This window comes from Hetaerina americana, unplaced genomic scaffold (genome assembly GCF_022747635.1).
Source record: "Hetaerina americana unplaced genomic scaffold, ioHetAmer1.1.p SCAF_6, whole genome shotgun sequence".
Taxonomy (NCBI): domain Eukaryota; kingdom Metazoa; phylum Arthropoda; class Insecta; order Odonata; family Calopterygidae; genus Hetaerina; species Hetaerina americana.
Window position 1 is genome coordinate 89,005,884 of NW_027287205.1, and position 22,941 is coordinate 89,028,824.

Consider the following 22,941-nt stretch of genomic DNA (forward strand, 5'->3'; position numbering starts at 1 on the left):
CGCATCCAAAATCCCACCCTAACTGGTAGGTTACCATAAAAAATACAATACAAGTAAAGGACACTCGAAAGGAGCTAAGAAAGGAAAGGGTCAAGCTCAGAGAGCCACTGCCAACCGTATCCCGACTGAGAGCTGATGCAATGATGTAATTTGTGTGATAATTCTCTAAATGCTCTCACTTATTCGTCAAAATCCTCAGCTAAATTCATGAAACTAACAAAGATATTCTCAGGAACATCAGTGATCATCAGAAGGATATATCAGGAACAACAGTGAATACCATTAACTCTTGCACTAATTTGTCACATAAATGGGCTCCCACACAACAAAGCAAAATTTTCATTCACATTTGGTTCTGTTTAATGACATACATGGAATGACTCCTTTATACAACACTGATAAACAAGATAACACATTGACACGTGGATAATAGCTATATATAATTAATATGACAGATCAAAATATACATATTGTGCATCAAGAAAAATCAAACATTCACTCGAGAGCATTCAACATGAGAAGTTGCTTCAACACTTTGGTCTGACTAGTCTCACGGATCTCACCAGCCAAAAACATCTCATCCACCACAGTGTACACCTAAAAGAAAGACATTGGAATGCAAATGTTAGGCTTCAAATGTTCACACTATAAAACAGATGTCTCCATCGTATTACCAATGCCACAACAGTGATCAAAGGAAACTTACCTTGTAAAAATTAAATACTAGATCCAGCTCGCAAACATTGTGGAAATACTCGTTCAGCACTTCGACAAAGTTATGTATAGCTTCCAGGTAGCATAGGTTATTGTCATTAACATCCACACAAATGCAGAAGTACAAACCTGCATATCTCCTATAGATTATCTTGAAATTCCGGAACTGTAAATGCATGCGCAATATTAGCACAATGGGGTCAAACTCACATGAGCATGAAATACTTGCCATTAAAAATTGCAACAAAATAGATAGGCTACATGTGATTTGTTATTCACACTTCACTAATACGTGCATTCACACATAAACAATCATAATGTATTGAATATCCAGGAGATTGAAGACTCTGGAAGCATGAATATTACATGCTGGAATGCTATAGTATATCACACAGGATGCATGGATGCATTCATGCACTATTTATACACTATACACCTTTACTGTCCCTCATTTAAATTATAACTTTAAGTGCACCCCATATCCTCTCAAATGCCAAAAAAATTCTAAAGAGAGCACTTTGTTCCCTTTGAATTTATCGCCAAACGCCTTCGACTTTTCACTCTTCACAATGGTCTATCAATACCACGGCACATCTTAATCCCCAAGCCCCCTCCTTACCCTTAAAATCCATGCAGACCAGATTTGTGACCCTTCTCCACTTATCGCCTCAACAGCCACGTTCAAAACACTTCCGAGATAGAGAAACTGTCCCACCTGCTCTAGTATTTGCCCTCCAACTTTAAAGCGTAACTTAGCCTCTCTCTAACTGGAAAACCACTTAACCTTCGTTTTATTTGAATTTATTTTCATTACGAATCTATCGCATTGAATTTCCAATTCACTTAGCAATGCTTCTAACCCCTCGCTGTAATGCTGACACAGAGAAGGGAATGCGAGAGACCACAGACTTCCTCACCGTCCCGATGAGGAAATTTGTTTCCTGACGGACCTTTATAGCAGAATTCTCTCTTCCCCCACACCTCGTCACTACAACTAGGGCTGAATTTAAAAGTAAATTGTGGGCTATCAGGTATATAATTCATTAATAAGAACACGGTTTCCAATAAATGTTATGGTACTATTTCAGCTTGTTTAAACTAACAAATTTCCTAATTTTAATTGTTCAAGTTAACTGCTGGGGCACATCTCACAGCCGTGTATATCCATTATATTTTCAATTATTTAGACTATTCTGAATGTTAAGAAATGCTAATTATAGCTATGACCAACTATTTTCTAACTTGGTGCATGATGTTACTTCACTTTTAGAAACAATAGTCTGCAGAATTATTGAAATCCTTCGTAATGGAATTGGATGCTTTCATGAGAAGATACAAACCCGTAATATAATAATTTCCTTAATAAATTACACAACGATTAAGTAAATATTTTATCACTCCACTCACACCTGATGGTTGATCGATAAATTTTTGCTACCTTAACTTACTGTACAATTAAGGCAGAAATTCTCATTTTTCCAATGAAAATGTGAACGAGGAATCTTGCACACATTTGCAGTAATTCCACAATCGAAACGACTATGTTTATCAATTCAACAAATATGACACATCAAATAATAGGAAACTATGTTTTCTTATGATAATAATAATTCGTAATTTTTTCGTAATTTTACGAAGAACCCAATCCAGAATCTTTCGTATCAATCCCTCACCTCCACAAAGTTCGTATGCTTTGCATCTCGTACGGTAACAACAGCGTGTACTTCTTCGATCAGCTTTTGCTTCTCATCATCGTCAAAATTCATGTACCATTTAGCCAAACGTGTTTTTCCTGCTCGATTTTGGATGAGGATGAAACGTATCTGAAAGGATGGAAAAAGATTTCAAGCCCATAACCATGAATGGAAAAGAAAAAACTGAAAATTTAGACTAACCATTCTGCAGTCAGGTTGAAAGCCTACTCAAATCCAAAATTTTACAACAACAACGATCTACTGACACTACGAACCGAAGCCCTGACAACACGCCCCCTTATTTCTTTACTCATTTGTCATCTGTGTCGTAGCGTAACGCGGAAACCAAGGTTCGCCCACAACCAATTGAACACTGTTCACTCTGTTTTCTTTGTAGAATCTGCTCATAGATGGAGATGTTTTAAAATGAAAATACGAGTAGTTACATTCTTAGTTATTATTCCAATAATTTATTACATTTTATTGCCAAAGCAAAGCCTCGACATTAGGAAATGACATGGGTGATATTCGCAGGAAAGAAAACATCTTCATTGGCCTTTATTATATATTGAACGGGGAAAAACGCATACCAGTACAATTCAAAAACAACAGATTAATAAATATAAAATGGACCTCACACTTCATTGCATATGTTTACAAAAGGAAAGCCAATTTTTGGTATTTAGTTTTAAAGTCTTTCAAAGATGCTTCCTTACTTTCCCCTGGTTCAAAAGAATTGTATTAAAATTGTGACATTGTTCACTGCTAAGAAATGTATATGAAATCTGAGCAATTAATGGTTCAAGGATGGGCTTTATTTTCCAGAATTTATGAAACGAATGACTATGAGTGCTGCAATCACCATGAAATTAATTTAAGATGACAGCATCACAAAAAAGTACCAAAAACAAGCATTTTGGTAGAATATTCCTCAGCCACACAAGAGGTTGACCGCTGGGCAGTATTTCTCTTATTTCATAAGAAAAACTCAGGTGGAAAAGAAAACCCTGGAGATGTATAGAAAACCCATTATGTTATGACAGTATATTGTGCACTGTCTAAATTATGTGAAAGACACAACACACAATCAAAATATAGGTCCATATTATTCTTGTCCAGTTTTTAGAATATGTTAAAGTGAATAACTAAAGAATATATGAAGGATTAGAAACAAATATTGAATGAATTTCGAGGGTTATTGAAGACAGTCAATCTAAAAATAATTAATTAGTTGATTTTATTCATCCCAATACTAAGCTGCTTGACAGATACTTCAGTGATAACTGACGTGAATTGATTCTCAAAATCTAGTATGTGAGTGACACCTGAAAAATTGATAATGAAGTGCTTCAGACAGTATTCGGGTTAATATATTGGGCCACATTTTTCGGTGATTTAATAGTGTTAATTCACGACTAGCTGCAGTGATGCAGAAAGAAGTTCTCTCAAGAGACTGGCTGTGTTTTGCTGGTCGTCATCTAAAATAAAATATAAAATGATATCCTGTACTAAATTAGGTCCTGCTGTAAGGAAGGGTTGCTCTACATTGGTCACAAGGATTAACCTTGAGAAGTACCTATCTGCACCACTTGAACACCAACATACATATGCAACGGAACTCATTTTTTTGTTATTTAACATCAACTTTTCTTTTTTGTTAGCTGATTCTCCTATAGTGTATTGAATATGTTCATGAAAAAGAGAGGATAAGTCAGTCATCATCCATGGCATTCCTGGAGGTCCGATTAAAAAGTAAATTATTAATTAATGCAGTTTTCAATGCTATCCGAAACTATTATGCATTGGAGCTGTGTGATTATTCCCATTTTTACCTAATAATATTGAAAATATTTTCCCTTGAATCTTGATTAAGGTTTCTTGTGTTGAGGCACCAGAGTTGTTTAGTTATCAGTTCAGCCCACAGAAAAATTACTGCTCTTATGGTTGTAAACCACCCATCCTGCAATTGAGGGTGGATTACCTGTCTCTTTCCCAGGAACTCCCTTGCCCTGATCTTGCCCTGAATTGCCATTGATCTTTAGGAGGGCTTCCATTCCTGATGGCCTACGCAAGGGTATCTTGAATTGGTTATCATTTGCCTCATTTTAGCAGTCACAAGTACAATCCGCTTTCATCATGAACTTTGCTGTGGCCAGATCATCCATGCCCAAAACACCTACAAGAACAAGAGAAAGATGTACATGAGAGTAAAAAACCACAACCAAAATTATTACTGTCAATTAGATTAAAGGAGACACAGGTAAAATAAAAATCAATTTGGAACGTTGGTGCTGTAAACAAGGTTGCAGTGTGTGAATTGAAAAGCTTTTTCAAAGCTTACTTAAATCACAAGATCAACTCATCAGAAACAAACAATACTCCACAACTGCTATTATTTGGTGGCGGCCACTGAAAATTACCAATCACGACCACAACAAACCATTTCTTCCTACTACCTGCTTGGTATATTTTTCTGACATTATGACAGTTCATCTACACTGAAATTGATGTTCACCTGAAAGTACTCTATTGTTATTCTAAATGTGGTTGTCAGGCTTGAATTTGGAGACAGACAGGACAATGACATAGCGGCAACTGGCCCGCTGAGTCATCCTCATGTAAAACAAGTAAAATTTAGAGAAATTTAAACATTTCCTACGAAAAATCAATCAATATCACCAACTGAGCCAACATGTGGCACAAAACACGTGAATCACAATGGAATTGTAAAGGTATTGCAATGATTCCTCAACATATTGCAGGTAGGATAAGTATTTCACAAACCGAGGCAGGTAGAACCAATTCTTCATTAACTGTCTTCTGCATGAGTATAACATAGTTATTCTGCACATGAAATAACTTTTGATGATTATTAAAGCTAAAAATGATTCCATAATTGATGGGTAAAAAGTGCACTCGAGTTTGTCAGGTAAGAATCTAATTACACAAGTTACGTGCCTCTCCATCACCCTCATAAAGTTGAACTGCTTTCCTACTCTCAAGCCACAAGTAAACATGCAACATCTTCCAGTTGCCATAGCTGATTTATGGAGTAATCAATAGGAAATGATCACCAAAAACTCCATATCTATCGAAGTAGATTGAGATTCACCTTGAAGCAAAAATGGTTCCTTTCCCGGGAAGACGTTACCCCCTCACCCCAATACTTCATTTAGGACGGGGAGTCTGTCAGTCTCTCTTAGTTGGCGAACCCTCTCACAGAAGGCCCGGAATAAGGCTGAAAAATGGGCAGCCCACTCTCAGAAAAAATGAGTGCTGGCAACTATGGGACTCGGCCCAATCGGCCATGTGTCGTGCCCGGCAGCAGGAGATGCAAGGCTTCCGTGGAATCTACGAAAGCCTTGCCAAGCAACACCAACAGCAGCAGCTCAGAAGATGCTAAAGAAGAAGGCAGAATTATATTCAACAGATTCAGGCGAGATGTAGTGGAAGTTCGTCATTGTGAGAAACAAATTCACACTTTTCCACAGAATTATTGTAACATACGACTCGTTTCAGTTCATCGAACTATCTCGTCGTACCTGAAGATGGTTCAATGAACTGAAACACATTAAACATAACAATAATTCTGTGGGAAAGTGCAAATTTGTTTTTCTCATAAGACCAAATTAGTTTGAATAAGAGCATTGTATGTTAGACAGGTATATAAGGGAATATAAACCAAGAGATGGAAGGAGGAAATACAGACATTTTAGGTCTATGCGAAGTAAGATGGAAGGATAGAGGGGACTACTGGAGAGATAGTTATAGAGTATTACGAACAAGTTATCATAAATTTTAAGCAACAAACGCACCTGAAAAGTCATAAATATAGACACTATTAAATGAATTAGCGACTGTAGAGCAGTGAATGCTTTAATTTAGAAATTTTAAAGGCACATAACGCTTTGATGAGAAAGTTTAGTTCATGAGGGATCAGAAATAGAACGTTAAAGGAAAAATTTATTAGTTAAAAAATGCAGAATATAATGGTTGAAATGCAAGTTGCAGAGTTCATTTGCTTTATCTGAGGAATTAGTAAGCACCGAAATACCGAGTATAAGCAGAATCACTTGAGGACAAGACAGAAAACACGAGGGAGGAGTGCATAGAACAAACAAAATAAAGGCCTCTAGATGATGGACGAGTGAATGAAGAAGGCAAGGCTAGGGATGACGGCCCTTGATGCCATGAAGCTCATTGCTAACCTGAATGATTTGCCAACAAAAAGAGAATTTCATTTCAACTATCTCATAAAAAAAGTTAGCTCTGTGGTTTTCCCATCGCATGAGTTGCCCATATCTTCTTTTTGGATTCCACCATGTCTGAGTTTGCATGCTGGCCAATGTTCTTTGCACTAGATTCGAGCGTCTTCCTCAATGCTGGCGAGGGCCAGGTATGTTGTTCAATTTTGCAATAGTATTTAATTCTGCCATTAACATTAAACAAATGGCACAAGATGTAATTTAACAGGTATGCAATCTGATTTTAGGCATTATTTTATTCATATGAGATTCATGGAGAGTAGGGCAAATGATTACTTAGGGGATGATCAGTTTGGGTTTAGATAGTGGAGAGGTACGCGTGATGCCATTGCAGTAATGAGATTATAAATTGAGAGGAATATAGAACACAACCAGGAGGTATTTGCCTGTTTCGTAGATTTCGAAAAAGCATATGATAGAGTGAATTGGGAAAAACTAATGAGTATATTGCAGAAAATAGGAATAGATTGAAGGGAAAGGAGGCTAATCCGCAACCTGTACATGTCTCAGACTGCTCAGGTGCGGGTGGGAAACGGGGAGTCAGGATGGGCAGTGTTAGGAAGGGGTGTAAGACAGGGTTGCCCATTATCACCATTGCTGTTCAACCTGTATGCAGAGGAAATGATCAAAGAGGCATGGGAAGAACTGGAAGTAGGAATGAAAGTGGGAAAGTGGGAATTCATAAAATTATTTAGGTTTGCTGATGACCAAGCTTTAGTTTGTCAGTCAAGTTGCATATATGGTGCAGAAACGTGGTCACCGAAGCAGGAGGATAGACATACAATGGAGGCTTATGAAATGTGGGTGTGGAGAAGGATGGAAAAGATGAAATGGACCAACATGAAAACAAATGAGGAAGTGCTAGGTACTGTGGGCAAGGAGAGAGGATTGTTGGGATAAATAATAAGGGGGCAGGAAAGATGGATGCAGAGCATTTTGGATGGCAATGACATGTAGAAGACTGTGAAAGAGGGGAGAATTTTAGGCAAACGAGGAAGGAATGGGACGAACGAGGCCAGAACTGAGAATGATGTTCATTTTTAATTATAAGTATTGTAGAATGGAGCCTGCTCCCTAGAGAGTGGCTTGAGCCCTTTCAGTCAAATGTTAGGAGTTTGAAGAACAGATGTAAGGCAAACACTGGGCAAAAAATTGGCTTATAAACTCAGCAAAGGCTGTGTGTGAAATTGGCATGTATGTGATGAGAACGGAGTGAGGAGTTGCGCTGTGAGTTTGGCGGTGTAATATTTCGGATGGGTTGTGATCTTGGCCAGTGCGTGATTTTGGATGGGGTGTGATGCTGGTCCATGTGGGGTATTACTTTATATATATTTTCCTTAATTATCCATGTAGCAGTTAAAATCTGATTTTGTTTTAATGATTGTGTGAATGTTGGTTTTCTTTAATGTTTTCTCTTACTATTGTGCAGTGTAAAAATCAACCACGACTCTAGCGTTGGGACGTGTGCGCCACCTGAGATTATTAACCTACCTTAACCAGCAGATTACTTCAATAAAATAATAATCATAGATTTGATAACGTTGTAATTGTAAAGCCTTGATAGTGGTCCATGACATAATTTTATTTATATTGACGTGCATATGTGTACGTGCATTGTAAAATGACAAATGTTCTTCAATTTGACATAATCGAATGCTTTCAAGTGCGTAGCATTTCATTTTCCCGGGGGATAAACCGACATTATATCAACACAAATTGATGTGATGGATGGATAGGAAAAGGTTGAGTTATTTATAGAAATAAGAAAATATATCAGACCTTTTCAATAGTATAAAGTAATAAATACTATAAAATGTTAATAATAAATGGAAGACAGTGTTGAAAGCAACGTGTCGGTAGTGTGACGTCAGCGCGTCCCAACCCGGGGACATTCGGTTGTTCGAATGTATCGAGGAAACGAAGAATATTCGGAATACGGCGTAGTAATTCGACGCTAGTGCCACCTATCAACTAAAAGAAACGATTGATTCATTTCATTGAAAAAACACGTTCGGCTTCAGGGAAACTGTAACTGTCGTTTCTGGCTGGCCATTCAAGATAAAGGCTGCCAGTTTCATTGGGGGCCATTCAAGTTGCGGTAATCGTGGTTGTGCGATTATTAGGTAAGCACGTTAAGTTCTACGAGTTCTCGTACTTGGTGTACATCTATAATGTCCTATTCCCGCAAAATCGCACTTGCCGTGCATGTCATTTTAATTTCAATAGTGTGTAATGTGAAATGTGAGAAAACGAAGCTTCAGTTTAATTTTTAAAGTTATAAAATTTTATGTGGCATTTATAATGAGTTGAATCAAAAGCAATAAATGCAGGTAGGTAGCTTCCATGCATTGCAAATTAATTAGGTGTAGATGAATAAGATAAAATCCCTCCACAATTCCCTGTCTACCAAACGGGACAAGGGAACTTTACGAGAAGTTTCTTAGGAAGGTTTTAATTGCTGAGGATGGTAACGTTATCGTATGTTCGATGAACAGCCTCACTGATAACATGGAACTTTCTATCTCATTTGAGATAAGAAGAAAAGAAAACGAGATATTGTGAGTGTCAAATTTATCTCCTTGGGGGCTATCGCGGAAGAGAGAGTCGGTTTCGCTCCGCACGGCGCTGTAAACTCCAACTACGATATTGCGAGTTACAAAGGGATAGGAGTCCAACCGCCGATCGGTGTGAACATTGTTACGGTCGGAGATTTATCAGTAACTAGAAGTTTCGTATGTATGATATTTTTGGTCATGATAGGTTCTAAAATTGATATCAGCAAATGGTATGGCTAAGTACAATATAGCAGGCAAGACGGTATACGCGGGAAATTTTCCAGAATTAAGCGTTTCTGCAAGAGACAGGGGTTAGTTATCACCAACACTTGGTTTAGACACCACAAAAGACGAAGTTATACATGGAAAATGCCAAGTGACTCAGAAAGGTTTCAGTTAGATAATATTCTGGTTAGACACAGACTTAGGAACAGTGTGATAAATTCGTACAGCTTCCTGGGGACAGATGTGAACTCTGGTTATGAAATGTGGCGTCCGTTTCAACAAGAGAAGGCAGAGGCAGCGGGTTAGAAAATGGAATGTAGAAGCTTTAAATGGACTGACAAGGAAGCAGTGCCAGCAGGCTGTAGAGAAAATCATGGAGGACGGTAAAGAGCTGAGTACTATGGAAGAAAAATGGGAATGTATCAAGAAAGCTAAAGCTGCAAAAGACACTATTGGAACCGTAAACGTGAAAAGAACTAGGAAACCATGGATCACGGATGAGATTATTACAAAGATGGATGAGAGGATAAAATGGAAGAATATAAACACAGAGTTAGGTAAAATGAAGTATAAAGAGTTAAACAATAAATTGAGGCAGGCAACAAAAAAAGCAAAAGAAGCTTGGTGGAAGACGCAGTGCGAGAATATGGAAAGTCTGCAGAGGAAGGGTGAAATTGGTGAGGTGTACAGCAAAGTTAAATCTTTATCGGGAAGTAAGAAAGGGAGATCTCTGCTAACAGGGAGAGATAAGGCGGGTAAGATAATAGTTAGCACAGGAAAGATCCAAGAGAAATTGAAGGAATTTATAGAAGAACTGTGTAGTAAAGAACTTAGACCAACAATGTTTAGACGTCATTGCCATGTAAAACACCACACAATAACAAGCCCACATCTGACACAGGACTCAACCTTTGCACCACCTATTTCCCCGGATCACACAGACTGAAAACCCTCCTTAAAGAACTGTTTCCAATTTTACATGACAATGACGCGACCTCATCCTTACTACCCCAATGCCCATCTATCGCATACAGACGACCCACCAATCTCAAAAACCTTCTGAGATCCACCAGCCCTTAGGCGCCCCCCGTGACAAATTTCCCAATATTTCCCCAACTTGCAACCGCCCCAGATGTAAAACCTGTCCTCTTATTATGCCTACTCCCCTCTCCCTACATCCCCTCATTGCCCCCTCACCTCGTTCCCACGCTAATTGCCTCTCAAAAAATATTATTTATCTTTTATCATGCAAACATTGCACTTCCTTTTACATAGGCGAATGCATTACCCCCTTATCCATCCGAATGAATAATCACCGGTACTCCTGCAATTCTGCCTCACTATCTTCTCTTCCTATCCCTTCACACGCCAATTCCCACAACCTTTCATTCGGCCAGTGTTTTGCTCTCAGCATCCTAGAATCCCTACCTGATTCAGCCACCAATATAGAGGTGAGAACTTGTGAATCCGCCTACATATTAGATTTCCGTTCTTTCAAAATTCCCACCCTTAACCGCCGTATTTAATTTCCCTCCCAGCATTCCCTCCACCCCTCCCCTCCCCGCCCATACCTCTTTCCCCTCTCCAAAGCAACAGCATATTTTCAGTCTCTCTTGAAGAAGGCCTCTGAGAGGGCAAAAGCTCGAACAATTTACCGTGTGAGTGTCCTTTTAAATGTTGCTATTCTATTCTATTTGTGTTATATTGTGTGTGTGTGTGTGTATATATATATATATATATATATTTATGTTTTTTTAAGGTAATCTACCGGTTAAGGTAGGTTTTTGGATGGACACAACTACCCAACAAATATTTTATTACTCCTAACAAAACACAAAATCCCGCATCCTACTCTATATCAGGTCCCTCTTCATCTCTGAGTACTTTCTTCCTCCCTTCATCCCGTCCAACATCCCTATCCTGTTCCTTCCCTTTCCTCTTTTGCCCAACATTCTACCCTCCATCACAGTCTTCAACATCCCACTGCCGGTCAACACCCCCTTCATCCACTTTTCCTGCCTCCATAGGATTGCTCCCAACAAACCCCTCTCTTCGCCCACCATACCAAGTACTTCATCATTTGTTTTCTTCTCTGTCCATTTCACCTTCTCCATTCTTCTGCACAACCACATTTCAAAAGACTCCAATCTACGTCTATCCTCCTGCTTCAATGACCACGTTTCCGCACCGTACATAGCTACGCTCCATATCAAAGTTTTTACGAGTCTTTTCTTAGCATCCTTACTCAAAGTCCCCGTCATCAACTCCCTCCTCCTTGTGAAAGCCTCTTTGCCTAGCGCAATTCTTCTCCTTACGTCCCTACTACTTTGACCGTGTTGGTCCAAAACACTACCGAAATACGTAAACTGTTCTACCTGCTCTAGTTTTTGCCCTCCTACCTGCATTTTAATGTTAAGCTTTTTCTTTCTAGAAAATCGCATAACCTTTGTTTTCTTAATATTGATTCTCATCCCATACCTGTCGCACTGAATTTCCAATTCACGCAGCAATGCTTGCAGCCCCTTGGCTGACTGACAAACTAAAGCTTGGTCATCAGCAAACCTAACTGATTTTACGAATTCCCCGCCGACTTTTATTCCTATCTCCAGGTCTTCCCATGCCTCTTTAATCATTTCCTCTGCATACAGGTTGAACAGCAACGGTGATAATGGGCAACCCTGCCTTACACCTCTTCCTAATACTGCCCAGCCGGACTCCCCGTTCCCAACTCGCACCTGAGCAGTCTGAGACATGTATAGGTTGCGGATTAGCCTCCTGCCCCCCAATCTATTCCTATTTTCTGCAATATACTCATTAGTTTTTCCCAATTCACTCTATCAAACGCTTTTTCGAAATCTACGAAACAGGCAAATACCTCCTGGTTGTGTTCTATATTCCTCTCGATTAATAATATCATTACTGCAATGGCATCACGCGTACCTCTCCCCTTCCTAAACCCAAACTGATCATCCCCTAAGTAATCATTTGCCTATAATATATTTAGTTGCATAATTTATAACTCAAGAACGGCTGCACCGATTATAATGATATTTGGTTTTTCGGATTCATCTCAGCACTATTAACATGTCGTATTGTATCGCTTTATCGAAGAAATTTCAGCGTCGGAAGCAAGGTGACGCGGTTTCTGGTTATCCGGATGTGCGTTCTACTGATGCTCTTGGCCGTAGTTGTACGGTTGATCCGAAAAATGATTAATGCTATATGTGGATGTTACAACTGATGTTCGAGGGCCAACATCGTTCGAATCACTACGATCTCTTTATGGTATAGTCTGCCCAATATTTCTTGCTGCATGTCAAGAGCTCAATTTTCTTGAAAACGATAATCACTGGGACACGATAATGGCAGAAGCAACTATTTTTGCGTCTCCAAGTCAGATACGCACATTGTTTGCTGTCATCCTTTCGACATGCTTCTCATCCAATCCACGTGATCTGTGGAACAAATACTAGGAGAACATGTCAGAAGACGAATGCGTAGAAGTTCAAGAAATTTCAATATTGAGGAAAATGAGATGAATGACCAGCTTATGCTGTTGATTGAAAACATGAGTTACCTCATATACGGCAGTTTATTAGTTAAGTTAGGGATTCCAGCACCAGATCCTGGAATGAATGGCGTGTTTAAATTATAATTGGAAAGTGAACGTGAATATGATCGATATGAATTAGAACAATCAGTTCTAACGAAAGTACTCCTGCTGTACTCCCAGAAGAAGGAATTATATGATGCGTTGATGAAGGCAATTGATGATGAAAATCGTAGGTTATTTTTCCTGGATGCCCCTGGTGTGTGTAACTGGGAAAACGGATCTCATTTCATTGCCTTTGTCCACCTTTCGTACGAAATCGGACATTGCGGTAACAGTTGCTTCTTTTGGCATAGCGGCCACATTGTTGGAAGGATTCCGTACGGCTCACTCAGCGTTAAAGTTGCTGTTAAACCTACAAAATTCGGAACAAGTGACATTTCGAAATAGTCCGCAATGGCCAACATTTTAGTGGCATCTAAAATAATATGAGATTAATGCACGATGGCGCGCAAACGCGAATTGGAAGCACTTGACCGGACATTGAAAGATCTGGGCAATGACTCGAGATGCTTTGGTGGTGCAATAATATTACTGTGTGGCGATTTCCGCCGAACACCGCCAGTCATTTGCTGAATGCTTCGCCTGCTGAAGATTTCCCCAAGCAATTGCGGACTATCGGTAATGGCCGTGTTCCTGTCGACAAATCGAGTGGATTGATTTCATTTCCTCGGAATTTTTGCAATTTTGTTTCATCGAAATATAAGCTAATCAACAAAGTGTTTCCAAATATCATTGATAACCACAAAAAACACAAATTGTTGAGTGAGCGAGCAGATTTGGCGGCTAAGCACAAAGATTTTTATAAATTAAACTTCGTAATGCAGAATCAATTCGTTGGTATTCGGCATTCATTTAAATTTATTGACTTTTTAACAAACAAAGATGAAGTCACCAACGATCCATCTTAATTTTTAAACTCCTTGGATGTGTCTGGCTTACCAACGCAGAGTTTCGAAGGTAGAGTATTTGGGCCAGGTGTTACTCCACATGAAACAGGGAGTGGGAGGAAGGGTGGAGGATAGAAGAGGAACTCTTTGTGTCGTAATGTTTGTTCAAGTGAAATAAGTACGTTTGCCTCTAGTAAATATAAAGCCAAAAGCATAGCGATCCTACTTCCTGCTCTGGGAAACTGCCGCACCTCAATGTTGAGATAATCATTTCACAAAAGAGAAGAAGCCTGGCAGTTTAGGTTCTCTTTTGGCACTAGATACATGCTCAGTTAATTTCTTTGTTTCACCATTGTAACAGATAAGACTAGCAGGAAAGGTATTTACCAAACAACATTGCCTTCTAAATCACCTAAGGTTCGTAAATTACTTAGTTACAATCACATAATTAAAAATGACTTTATCACTGAAATCATGCTTAGCTGTTTATATTTCATTCTTGCCAAAATGGTATATTGTTCACAAAGATTAACAAAACGGTAATCCCACTAAAAATTTCCTTAAAAATATTCTATAAAACATTAGGAAGCCTGAAGAGTACTTGAGGAATTGCAAATCTTTCAGAAAGGCAAGGTGACAAGGAAACTGCACACATAGATTCTCCAAATTTCTGTAGAATTTAGGTAAGTCTCAAGTTTTATGTAGATATCTTTCAATCAACCCTCTATAGGCGCTAAAGATAACATATGGCCATCTTCTGAAAGTGCCTGACATCTGTCGTAGATGGGGATGAGGCGTGAATTCCTATCTCCCATCCCGCACCACCATTTCTTACTGTGCCTGTGTGAGAGAACCCACCAATCTCCTGCTTTACGGATTGGCACTTCTCCATCGTGAATGACGGGCAGCTTTTTCATCACTTTGCAGCTTATTGCGTTCAAGCAAATCAATTCAGTCCCATTGGCACCATGAGTTTTTGCAATTTCATTCAAAAACATGTCCTTCTCTAGAAGAGTAATCTCCCCTTTAGCCATTGATCAAAACTCTGATGCCATTCACTCAATGGAGCAATTAGATCCGTGCATTCACCGGTTCAGGCATTTATCATAAGAGGAGACCCAGTATAATTAGCCATCCTTGTTATACTGAATTAACCAAATTTTCAAAAAAAGAATCTGAACTAGGAAATTTATGAATTTAACAGATAATAATTTCCTTAGGCTCAGCAAACACCATGTCCATCATTCAACAAAATCTTAGGAAAAATAGAAAAAAAAATTATTTTCGGTAAATTTATTTTGTGTTTCAATATGATATCCTTTCGTCAAAAAACATACTTTTCCCAGAGTCTCTCCAACTTTCTCAAGGCCAGAGCCCAAAAATCAGGATTTCAGAAGTGTCTCAACTTAGGCTTCTGTATTTCAGCGGTGACCTCCTCCTTTGACATGAACCGTCTTCTGTCCAACCGTATTTTTACAATCTGGAATTGAAGAAGAAATGACTGTAGGTCAAATCTGATGAATAGAGTGGAACTTAAGGGTACTCATGTTTAGTCTATAGTTATGCATCCACACAGAAATTCGTAAAAGCACCAAAGAAGCAGCCTCCAAACTGACCACATGATTGCATTTATTCAAACGTTGCCCAATTTTCCGTGCTTAATTGAAAAAACTGCACTCACCTCGTGATGTGCTTGGGACCTCAACTATTTTGCAAACTTTGATTTGTCATTCACTCTAAACTATGGAGCATCAATTTTGTCAATCATTTCAGAGGAAGTCATTTCCACTAGATGTCCTTAAGAGAGTTCATCATTTATGGATGTGCTGCCATGTTTAAACTCATTTACCCAATTGTAAGCAGTTGCAAACACAGGAGTAGTAGATGTGCTATGAACTCCATCCAACTTTGCTCTCTTTCAGTATTAAGGCTTTTGAATAGAAGTGTTGAGTTACTGCATTAAACTCACTTCTTTCTAATTCTCATGATAAATGAAGGAGGTATCGTGGTGGAAATAATGACACCTCCTAACAATTAACAAAGTTTATTGTGCTCAGAAAATTAAAACCTTGATGAGGCGATTGAACAGTAATTATTCAGTAAATATTCGGCCGTGCGGTGGCGAAGCCAGGAGAGAATCCTTCACCAGGAAGCAGCGTCCTTGGGTTGACCACGATGGCGGCGCGCGTGACGGTCCAGAGCCAGTCAGAGAGAGAGTGAGAGTGAGACTGAGAGTGGCTCTGGCGGCGTGGTTGCGCCCTGGCGGCGGACCCTGGTGGCGAACGCCGGAAGCCAAAACACTTGCCGGCGAAGGCGCGTTCGCAATGGCGCTCAATGATGATTCAAGGGTTGAGCCGCCACACCACCCCCTTGGTTGTTTTATAGTCCCTGGTGATTAGTAGACATTGGAAAAATTGTGGAAACAGGAGGTGATAACGGGTGAGCGGCAAGGAAGGAGGGTGTAGTGGTGGTGGAAGCATGACAGGTTAGGTAATGAAGTCAGGACAACGAAAGAAAAAGAGAAAAAAAAGAGAAAATTATAGTTGAAATTCTTCAAGATGCGACGGAAAGCGCACGTGTCTCCCAGATCGGGTTGTCCGTTCGCTGCGCTGTGTGCGCAGTGCAGCACCTGGGGGCTGAGGGTCTGGCGGTGCAGGCAGCGTAGCTGGGCGCGATGTAAAGGCGGCAGGCCATCTTTCGTCCGATTCTGCTGCCTCCAGCTGTGGCGCGGTGTGGTGAAGCGGTAGAGCTGCCTGGTGGTTATAAATTGGTAGGTTGGATACCGTAAAGGCAGGTTTGAGTCTGTCGAGAGAAATGAACACATCACGGTTTGGTAAGCGGACTTTGTACGCCTTATCATTCCGTTCTAAAACTTTAAACGGCCCGTCATATGGCAGCTGAAGAGAACCCCGCGGGGGGCCGTGCCGGACGAAGACGTGGGATGCCGTTGGCAAGTCTTTGAAGATGAAAACCTGACGGGAACCGTGGCGGGCAGCGGGGCGAGGGCTCAACTCCCGGAAATGCTCGCGCAACTGGGACATGAAGGTGGTGTCAGCTGGCTGCGATGGAGAGGTTGGTGAGAGGAATTCTCCGGGAAGGCGGAGAGGCTCCCCATACATTAGCTCTGCAGTGGAGGCATCTAGGTCTTCCTTCCAGGAGGCGCGGAACCCCAGGAGGATGGCAGGAAGTACGTCCACCCACTGAGTGGTTCCGTGGCAACGAAGAGGCGGCTTGCTGTAGGGCTAAGGTCGGCGGCCGCGTCTACCGAGCGCCCGCGGTGGGTATCGTGGTACCTGGAATGAGCACGGCTGGGTGCAGTGCCGCGCGTCGGCACCAAACTTCCGGTGATACCAGCAGAGTCGTGGCGTCGTACGGCGTCCTGATGGTCCGTCTTCAGAGCCGCGAGATTGGCTGCGGGAACGGGAATGGCCTCGGAAACGGGAGCGTTCCTCTCGAGGGTGCCGCGCCACCGAAAGAGCAGCAACTTGCCGGGTGAGGTCGTCCATTCGGCTCAGGAGGGAGGCCAACATGCCCGAGCATCCACCGGTACAAGATGGCGGGTCGGAACTCACCTCGCTTACCTGAGCGTGGGTAGGGGCGGGCACTCGTTCCTGGGGTATCACCTCACTGATTCTGTCGGCGAGGGAAGCCACGGCGTCTAGGTCGACGCCATCTTGAGCCGCTAAGATGGCGTGGAGAGGCGTGGGTAGCCGGGTGAGCCACAGCGACCGCATGAACTCGTCAGGCATCGACGAGCCTGCCAAGTCCTTAAGATGGCGGAGAAACTGGGATGGCTTCCTGTCGCCCATCTCTTCTCGCTCAAGGAGTCGCCTAATCACATAGCGAGGCAGATGTAAAGATATTCGGGCTCGACCAAAACGGCGTGGTCAGGGCATGGCTAAGCACGTAGGGCGAAATGAATCACGTCGGGGTCACCACTATTGAAGGAGGTATCGTGGTGGAAATAATGACACCTCCTAACAATTAACAAAGTTTATTGTGCTCAGAAAATTAAAACCTTGATGAGGCGATTGAACAGTAATTATTCAGTAAATATTCGGCCGTGCGGTGGCGAAGCCAGGAGAGAATCCTTCACCAGGAAGCAGCGTCCTTGGGTTGACCACGATGGCGGCGCGCGTGACGGTCCAGAGCCAGTCAGAGAGAGAGTGAGAGTGAGACTGAGAGTGGCTCTGGCGGCGTGGTTGCGCCCTGGCGGCGGACCCTGGTGGCGAACGCCGGAAGCCAAAACACTTGCCGGCGAAGGCGCGTTCGCAATGGCGCTCAATGATGATTCAAGGGTTGAGCCGCCACAATAAACAAAAGTTGGCTGATGGCATTTTTTGTTTGGGGGAGAGCAATGTTTCAGTGGACTTGGTTTTTCTAGATTTTAACAAAGGCTTTCGACAAAGCACTTCATATTATAGTACTAATTAAGCTAAATAAATGGCATAGATAAAAATACCCTGGGCTGGATTAATAACTTTTTGAATGGTTGGGTACAAAGAGCAGTCATGAATGGTGTTAGCTCTAATGCAGTACAAGTCACTTCAGGTATACCCTGGGGAGCTGTTATTGGACATCTAGTATTCCCTCTTTGTGTGAGCTCCATAGTCACTGGTAAGATACATTTATTTGCTGGCGATGCAATGGTTTACCAAGGTATCCATAATGCTAAGGACACAGCAGCTTTAAAAAATGACCTAAATGATACACAACAATGCTATGACACTTGGCAAAGTTAAAATTGCATAGCTATAATTGTTTAGAAAAAGAACAATTCCCTCATGAATGCATATTGCATCAGGAACAGTGAAATATAAAGTGTAGACTTGCTGAAATACTTAGGCGTTACCCACATTCATGACCTCTTGCGAGTAAAACACATATGGGGAATATGTGGAGAAGGTAAAAAACTTAGGATTTATTCAAATATTATTGGTGGACAAATTATTCTTATTTGTTATCAAGTATGAGAAAAATGCCATCTTAAATCTATCTGTCCTGCACTTAATCTCTCTAATTTTATTGACATGATCTCTCCTAGCATAGTTCGATTGGGCAAATAGTACATTTTCAATATTATCCTATCCTTACAATTGATGCAAGAGATTTTTAATCTGCAATTTAACCTTTGCTTTGTGAATGTTTGCTTATTTCACTCCTTTAATAACTTTATCATAAGAATGTTTCACAATTTTAGCTCCTCTATGCTGCAGCAATTGATTCAACTTCATGACGATCCCATATACTAGCAGCATATTCTAAATGAAGCCTAACCAGCAAAAGATAATGCTCATTGACATTTTTTTTTTCAACTTATCACTCCCCCAATGTCACCTCATCACTTTGTAGATATCCCAACTCATCTTGATCCATGATTTCCTCAAATAAATTATGATGTGTCTCTGGGACTCATCTTGCTCTGATGACAATGGTTGGGGCCACCTAAATATTTGTGTGAGTTTTTTTCATTTTAATTGATGTTTTCATCAATACATATACATGTGCATCAAAAATTTATATAAGGAAAGGGTAGAAATTGGATAGGGTAAATAAATGCAGTCACATTAACATTTAGAATGGAGGAACAGAAGTATATAAATTTGATAGTTCTTGAGATTATTGAGGAGGAATGGGAGAAAGGGAGAGCTGTTGGTAAAGAGGAATGGGAGTCAGACTTCAAATGATTGTAAAACGAAGGGCAGAAATGAACCCGAAAATGAAGTACATATTCAACCCACCATAACTGTCGGTTTGCCTATAGCCGTGCAATGTAGTGACATCAGACAGCCCCTAAATCTTGACAATTAGATGAGCTGTGTGCCCTGGAGAAATCCCTGAGAATTATTAATTATTATTAAAATGTGGCGAAAAATTGCTATGCACCTAATTAACTGTATAACATATAAAAAGTGAATAATAACAACTTTGTAAGTTCCACTGATTTTTATTTTAAAAACGACTGGTTTCGTCAAATAGTTGGCATCATTAGGTACACTATACAGGACTTTTTCAAATTTACGTAAGCATGGATGTGGTGGGAGGGGTTTTTTGGGTAATGGGGGGTGTGGTGCGGAGGGGGAAGTGGTAGAACTTGGGAGAAAGGTAGGGGGGAGGATAGTGACCAACCATGGAGGGGGGGAATGGGAGAGGATATAGGTGAAGTACAGAGCGGCAGCCAAGAACCATTGAGTTGACTCTCCACAGGAGGGGGTTGATGGGGGTGCCAGGTAGGGAAGAGGTGAATAGGAGATGAGGGGGGAGGGGCGAGACATATGGGAAAAAATTACTGGCTTCAAGGGACCTCAAGGAGACGGGAATGTACGGGAAACACAATATCATTTACCAGGATTCTATTTCCATTGTTTTTGCTTATCTCCAGTTGTTCTAAGACATCCATTCTTTGGTTCCATTATGGAGGACTTATGGGGTAAAATTGCTCACGTGTCCTTCTATCCACAAGAGTTTGGCCAAGAGGAATTGTGAAATATTTGTCGTGTGGAAACACTGTGTTTGTGTTCTTCACTTATAACCTTAAATGATTTTCCCAACTGCTATATATACATAGCATTGCAGTTTTTACATTCCAATTTTTAAACATCACTTTTTTCATTTTGTTTAACTGGGTCTTTTTTTTATTAGTAAACTCTTCAAATCTCTTCTGTTGTAAAAAGCCGCTTTACCCATATCTTTGGAAAAGCACTGGCTACTCTGTTGGAAATCTCCCCTAAAAATGTTAGTTTACACCATTTTGTTTTTGCTTTTTTTCCATCTCCACCCCTGTTATAAATAAGTGAATGTGCATATGAAGTGCGCTTTTTGTGTACAATCTTGACTATGAGTTCAGGTTTTTAGCTGTTGATGGAATAAATTAATTTGATGGTTTTAAGTTCCTGTTTGAAATTGCTCACAGAGAGGGGGATGTTAATTAGTCTATTTTTGTTTAATGAAAGGCAGCTAGCTTCTGAGAGATGAGATGATGGAAACTGTAGTGGATTACTTGGTCTGAAAAGGTTAATTTTCTGAAAATAGCAAAGTCATAAGCAGTTCCATAAGTGGTTATTTTGACATCTTTTTGCTGGGGAAAACAGGGAAAAACTGATGACTGTAATGCATAAAATAGGAATAGATGGGAGGGAAAGGAGGCTAATCCACAACCTGTACATGTCTCAGACTGCTCAGGTGCAGGTGGGAAACGGGGAGTCAGGATGGGCAGTGTTAGGAAGGGGTGTAAGGCAGGGTTGCCCATTATCAATGTTGCTGTTCAACCTGTATGCAGAGGAAATGATCAAAGAGGCATGGGAATAACTCGAGGTAGGAATGAAAGTGGGCGGGGAATTCGTAAAATCAGTTAGGTTTGCTGATGACCAAGCTTTAGTTTGTCAGTCAGCCAAGGGGCTGCAAGCATTGCTGACTGAATTGGAAATTCAGCGCGACAGGCATGGGTTGAGAATCAATATAAATAAAAAAAGGCTATGTGATTTTTCCATAAAGAGAAATGCTAAGTTTAACATTAAAAAGGAGGGCAAAAAGTAAAGCAGGTAGAACAGTTTACGTATCTCGGATGTGCTTTGGTACAAAATGATCAAAGTTGTAGGCTGTTTAGGAGAAGAATTGCTCCAGGTGACGCTTTTCTCAAGGAGGAGAAGGTTTATCACAGGGGCGTTTAGTAAGGATCTTAAGAAAAGGCTATTCACTAGAGCTGTTCTAGACACCCTCTAAGTTCCATGAAAATGCCTAGTGATTGTTTCAAACTTGAATTAAGCTTCTGTAATTAAGAATCTTCTCAAGAAAATTACCCATGTTTAAGCTAAATAGTTTTTACTGATGTTTAAGCTAGAAGTCATCAATTTCGCGAAAAAAAGGAAATCGAGAGGCTGCCAGGATTTATCTATTAATAAATCTTTTAAATCAAAGTTACGATCTAATTGGGAGAAGTGAATAATGGCCGCCATGAAAGAGTCTAATGAAGAAATAAAAGTAGAATCTAAAGAAGAAATTAGCCGGTGGATCCTGCAAAGTTGGCTGGGTGTCAGAGTGACTTGTGTAAAAAATGGATTTGGAAAGGCTTTAGGCAATATTTCAACGCGAACGCTTATAGATTAGGAAGAGTTATTTTCGAAGAGTCAACTCGGTGATGTGTCTGAAGAGATAATAAACGCACTTTACGTGTACATAGTACGATGTACCCTGACATACGTGAAGGACTATGTATTAGAATAATGAAGCACTACGTATTAGTTTGAATGAAGTATAGAAATCATATGTTTCTTCTTTTTCTCACGGCTTTATAAAATGAAATAACTTAAATAGTAGCAGATCTGTATAAAATAGAATGTAATTAGAAAGGCATGCTTCCAGACTCATTTATTTTTGCCGAGACTCTTCTTTAAATTATTGTGTACATAGGTGTGTAAATGTTTGTTTTCTTTTCAATTTTCATTACATAACGTGTATTGTAATTTTTTTCGATCATCTGAACATTTTTGTATATATAACGCATGCGTTATCGATGGGAAAATACGGTACTTAGAATTAAAAAATAATTTCCCCCCTAGGGTGATCAGCTAACTTAATTCCGATCCCTTATGGTTCATGGGACAAATGACATCTTACATCTATCTGCTCTACCCTTAATCTCTCTAATTTAATTTACATGATATCTCCTACTGTAGTAAGATGGGGGTAATAACACATTTTCAAAATCACTGCTTAAGAGATGTCCTTCCAATTTATGCAATGGATTAATCTGTAATTTAACCTTCTCTCCGTGAGTGATGTCCAACCTAGCTGTTCTAATATTCATATTCATAGATTCATATTCATTTCAATTGTCAATTCAAAACTTTAATTGCTAATGCCGATGAAAATAATTCTATCAAAGTTCCAATGGTTGCTTTGAAATTATTTACAAGTTAAATGCTCAATTTGAATCGCCGTCGACGCCACAGGAAGGGGAGGCAACGCTATTCGGTGCGTCGCCCTAAG

General features: G+C 40.3%; 1 protein-coding gene across 1 annotated transcript; it reads right to left on the reverse strand.

Annotated features, from left to right (window-relative positions):
• Window positions 1–342: 342 nt before the first annotated feature.
• On the reverse strand, window positions 343–2,702 carry AP-2sigma (adaptor protein complex 2, sigma subunit). The gene is made up of 4 exons (XM_071593735.1): window positions 2,610–2,702; window positions 2,388–2,537; window positions 707–880; window positions 343–597 (listed from the first exon to the last, which is right to left on the reverse strand). Exons 1-4 carry the CDS (start codon window positions 2,610–2,612, stop codon window positions 496–498), a joined length of 429 nt encoding a protein of 142 aa, XP_071449836.1. The 5' UTR covers window positions 2,613–2,702; the 3' UTR covers window positions 343–495.
• Between the last annotated feature and the right edge of the window lie 20,239 nt (window positions 2,703–22,941).

What these genes read in the sequence shown, in the direction of transcription:
- AP-2sigma (XM_071593735.1), bottom strand. An exon ending in AGCATACGAACTTTGTGGAG is followed by an intron (nt 881 to 2,387) that starts GTGAGGGATTGA and finishes ATGCATTTACAG; the next exon opens with TTCCGGAATTTCAAGATAAT. An exon ending in TAGTATTTAATTTTTACAAG is followed by an intron (nt 598 to 706) that starts GTAAGTTTCCTT and finishes TCTTTCTTTTAG; the next exon opens with GTGTACACTGTGGTGGATGA.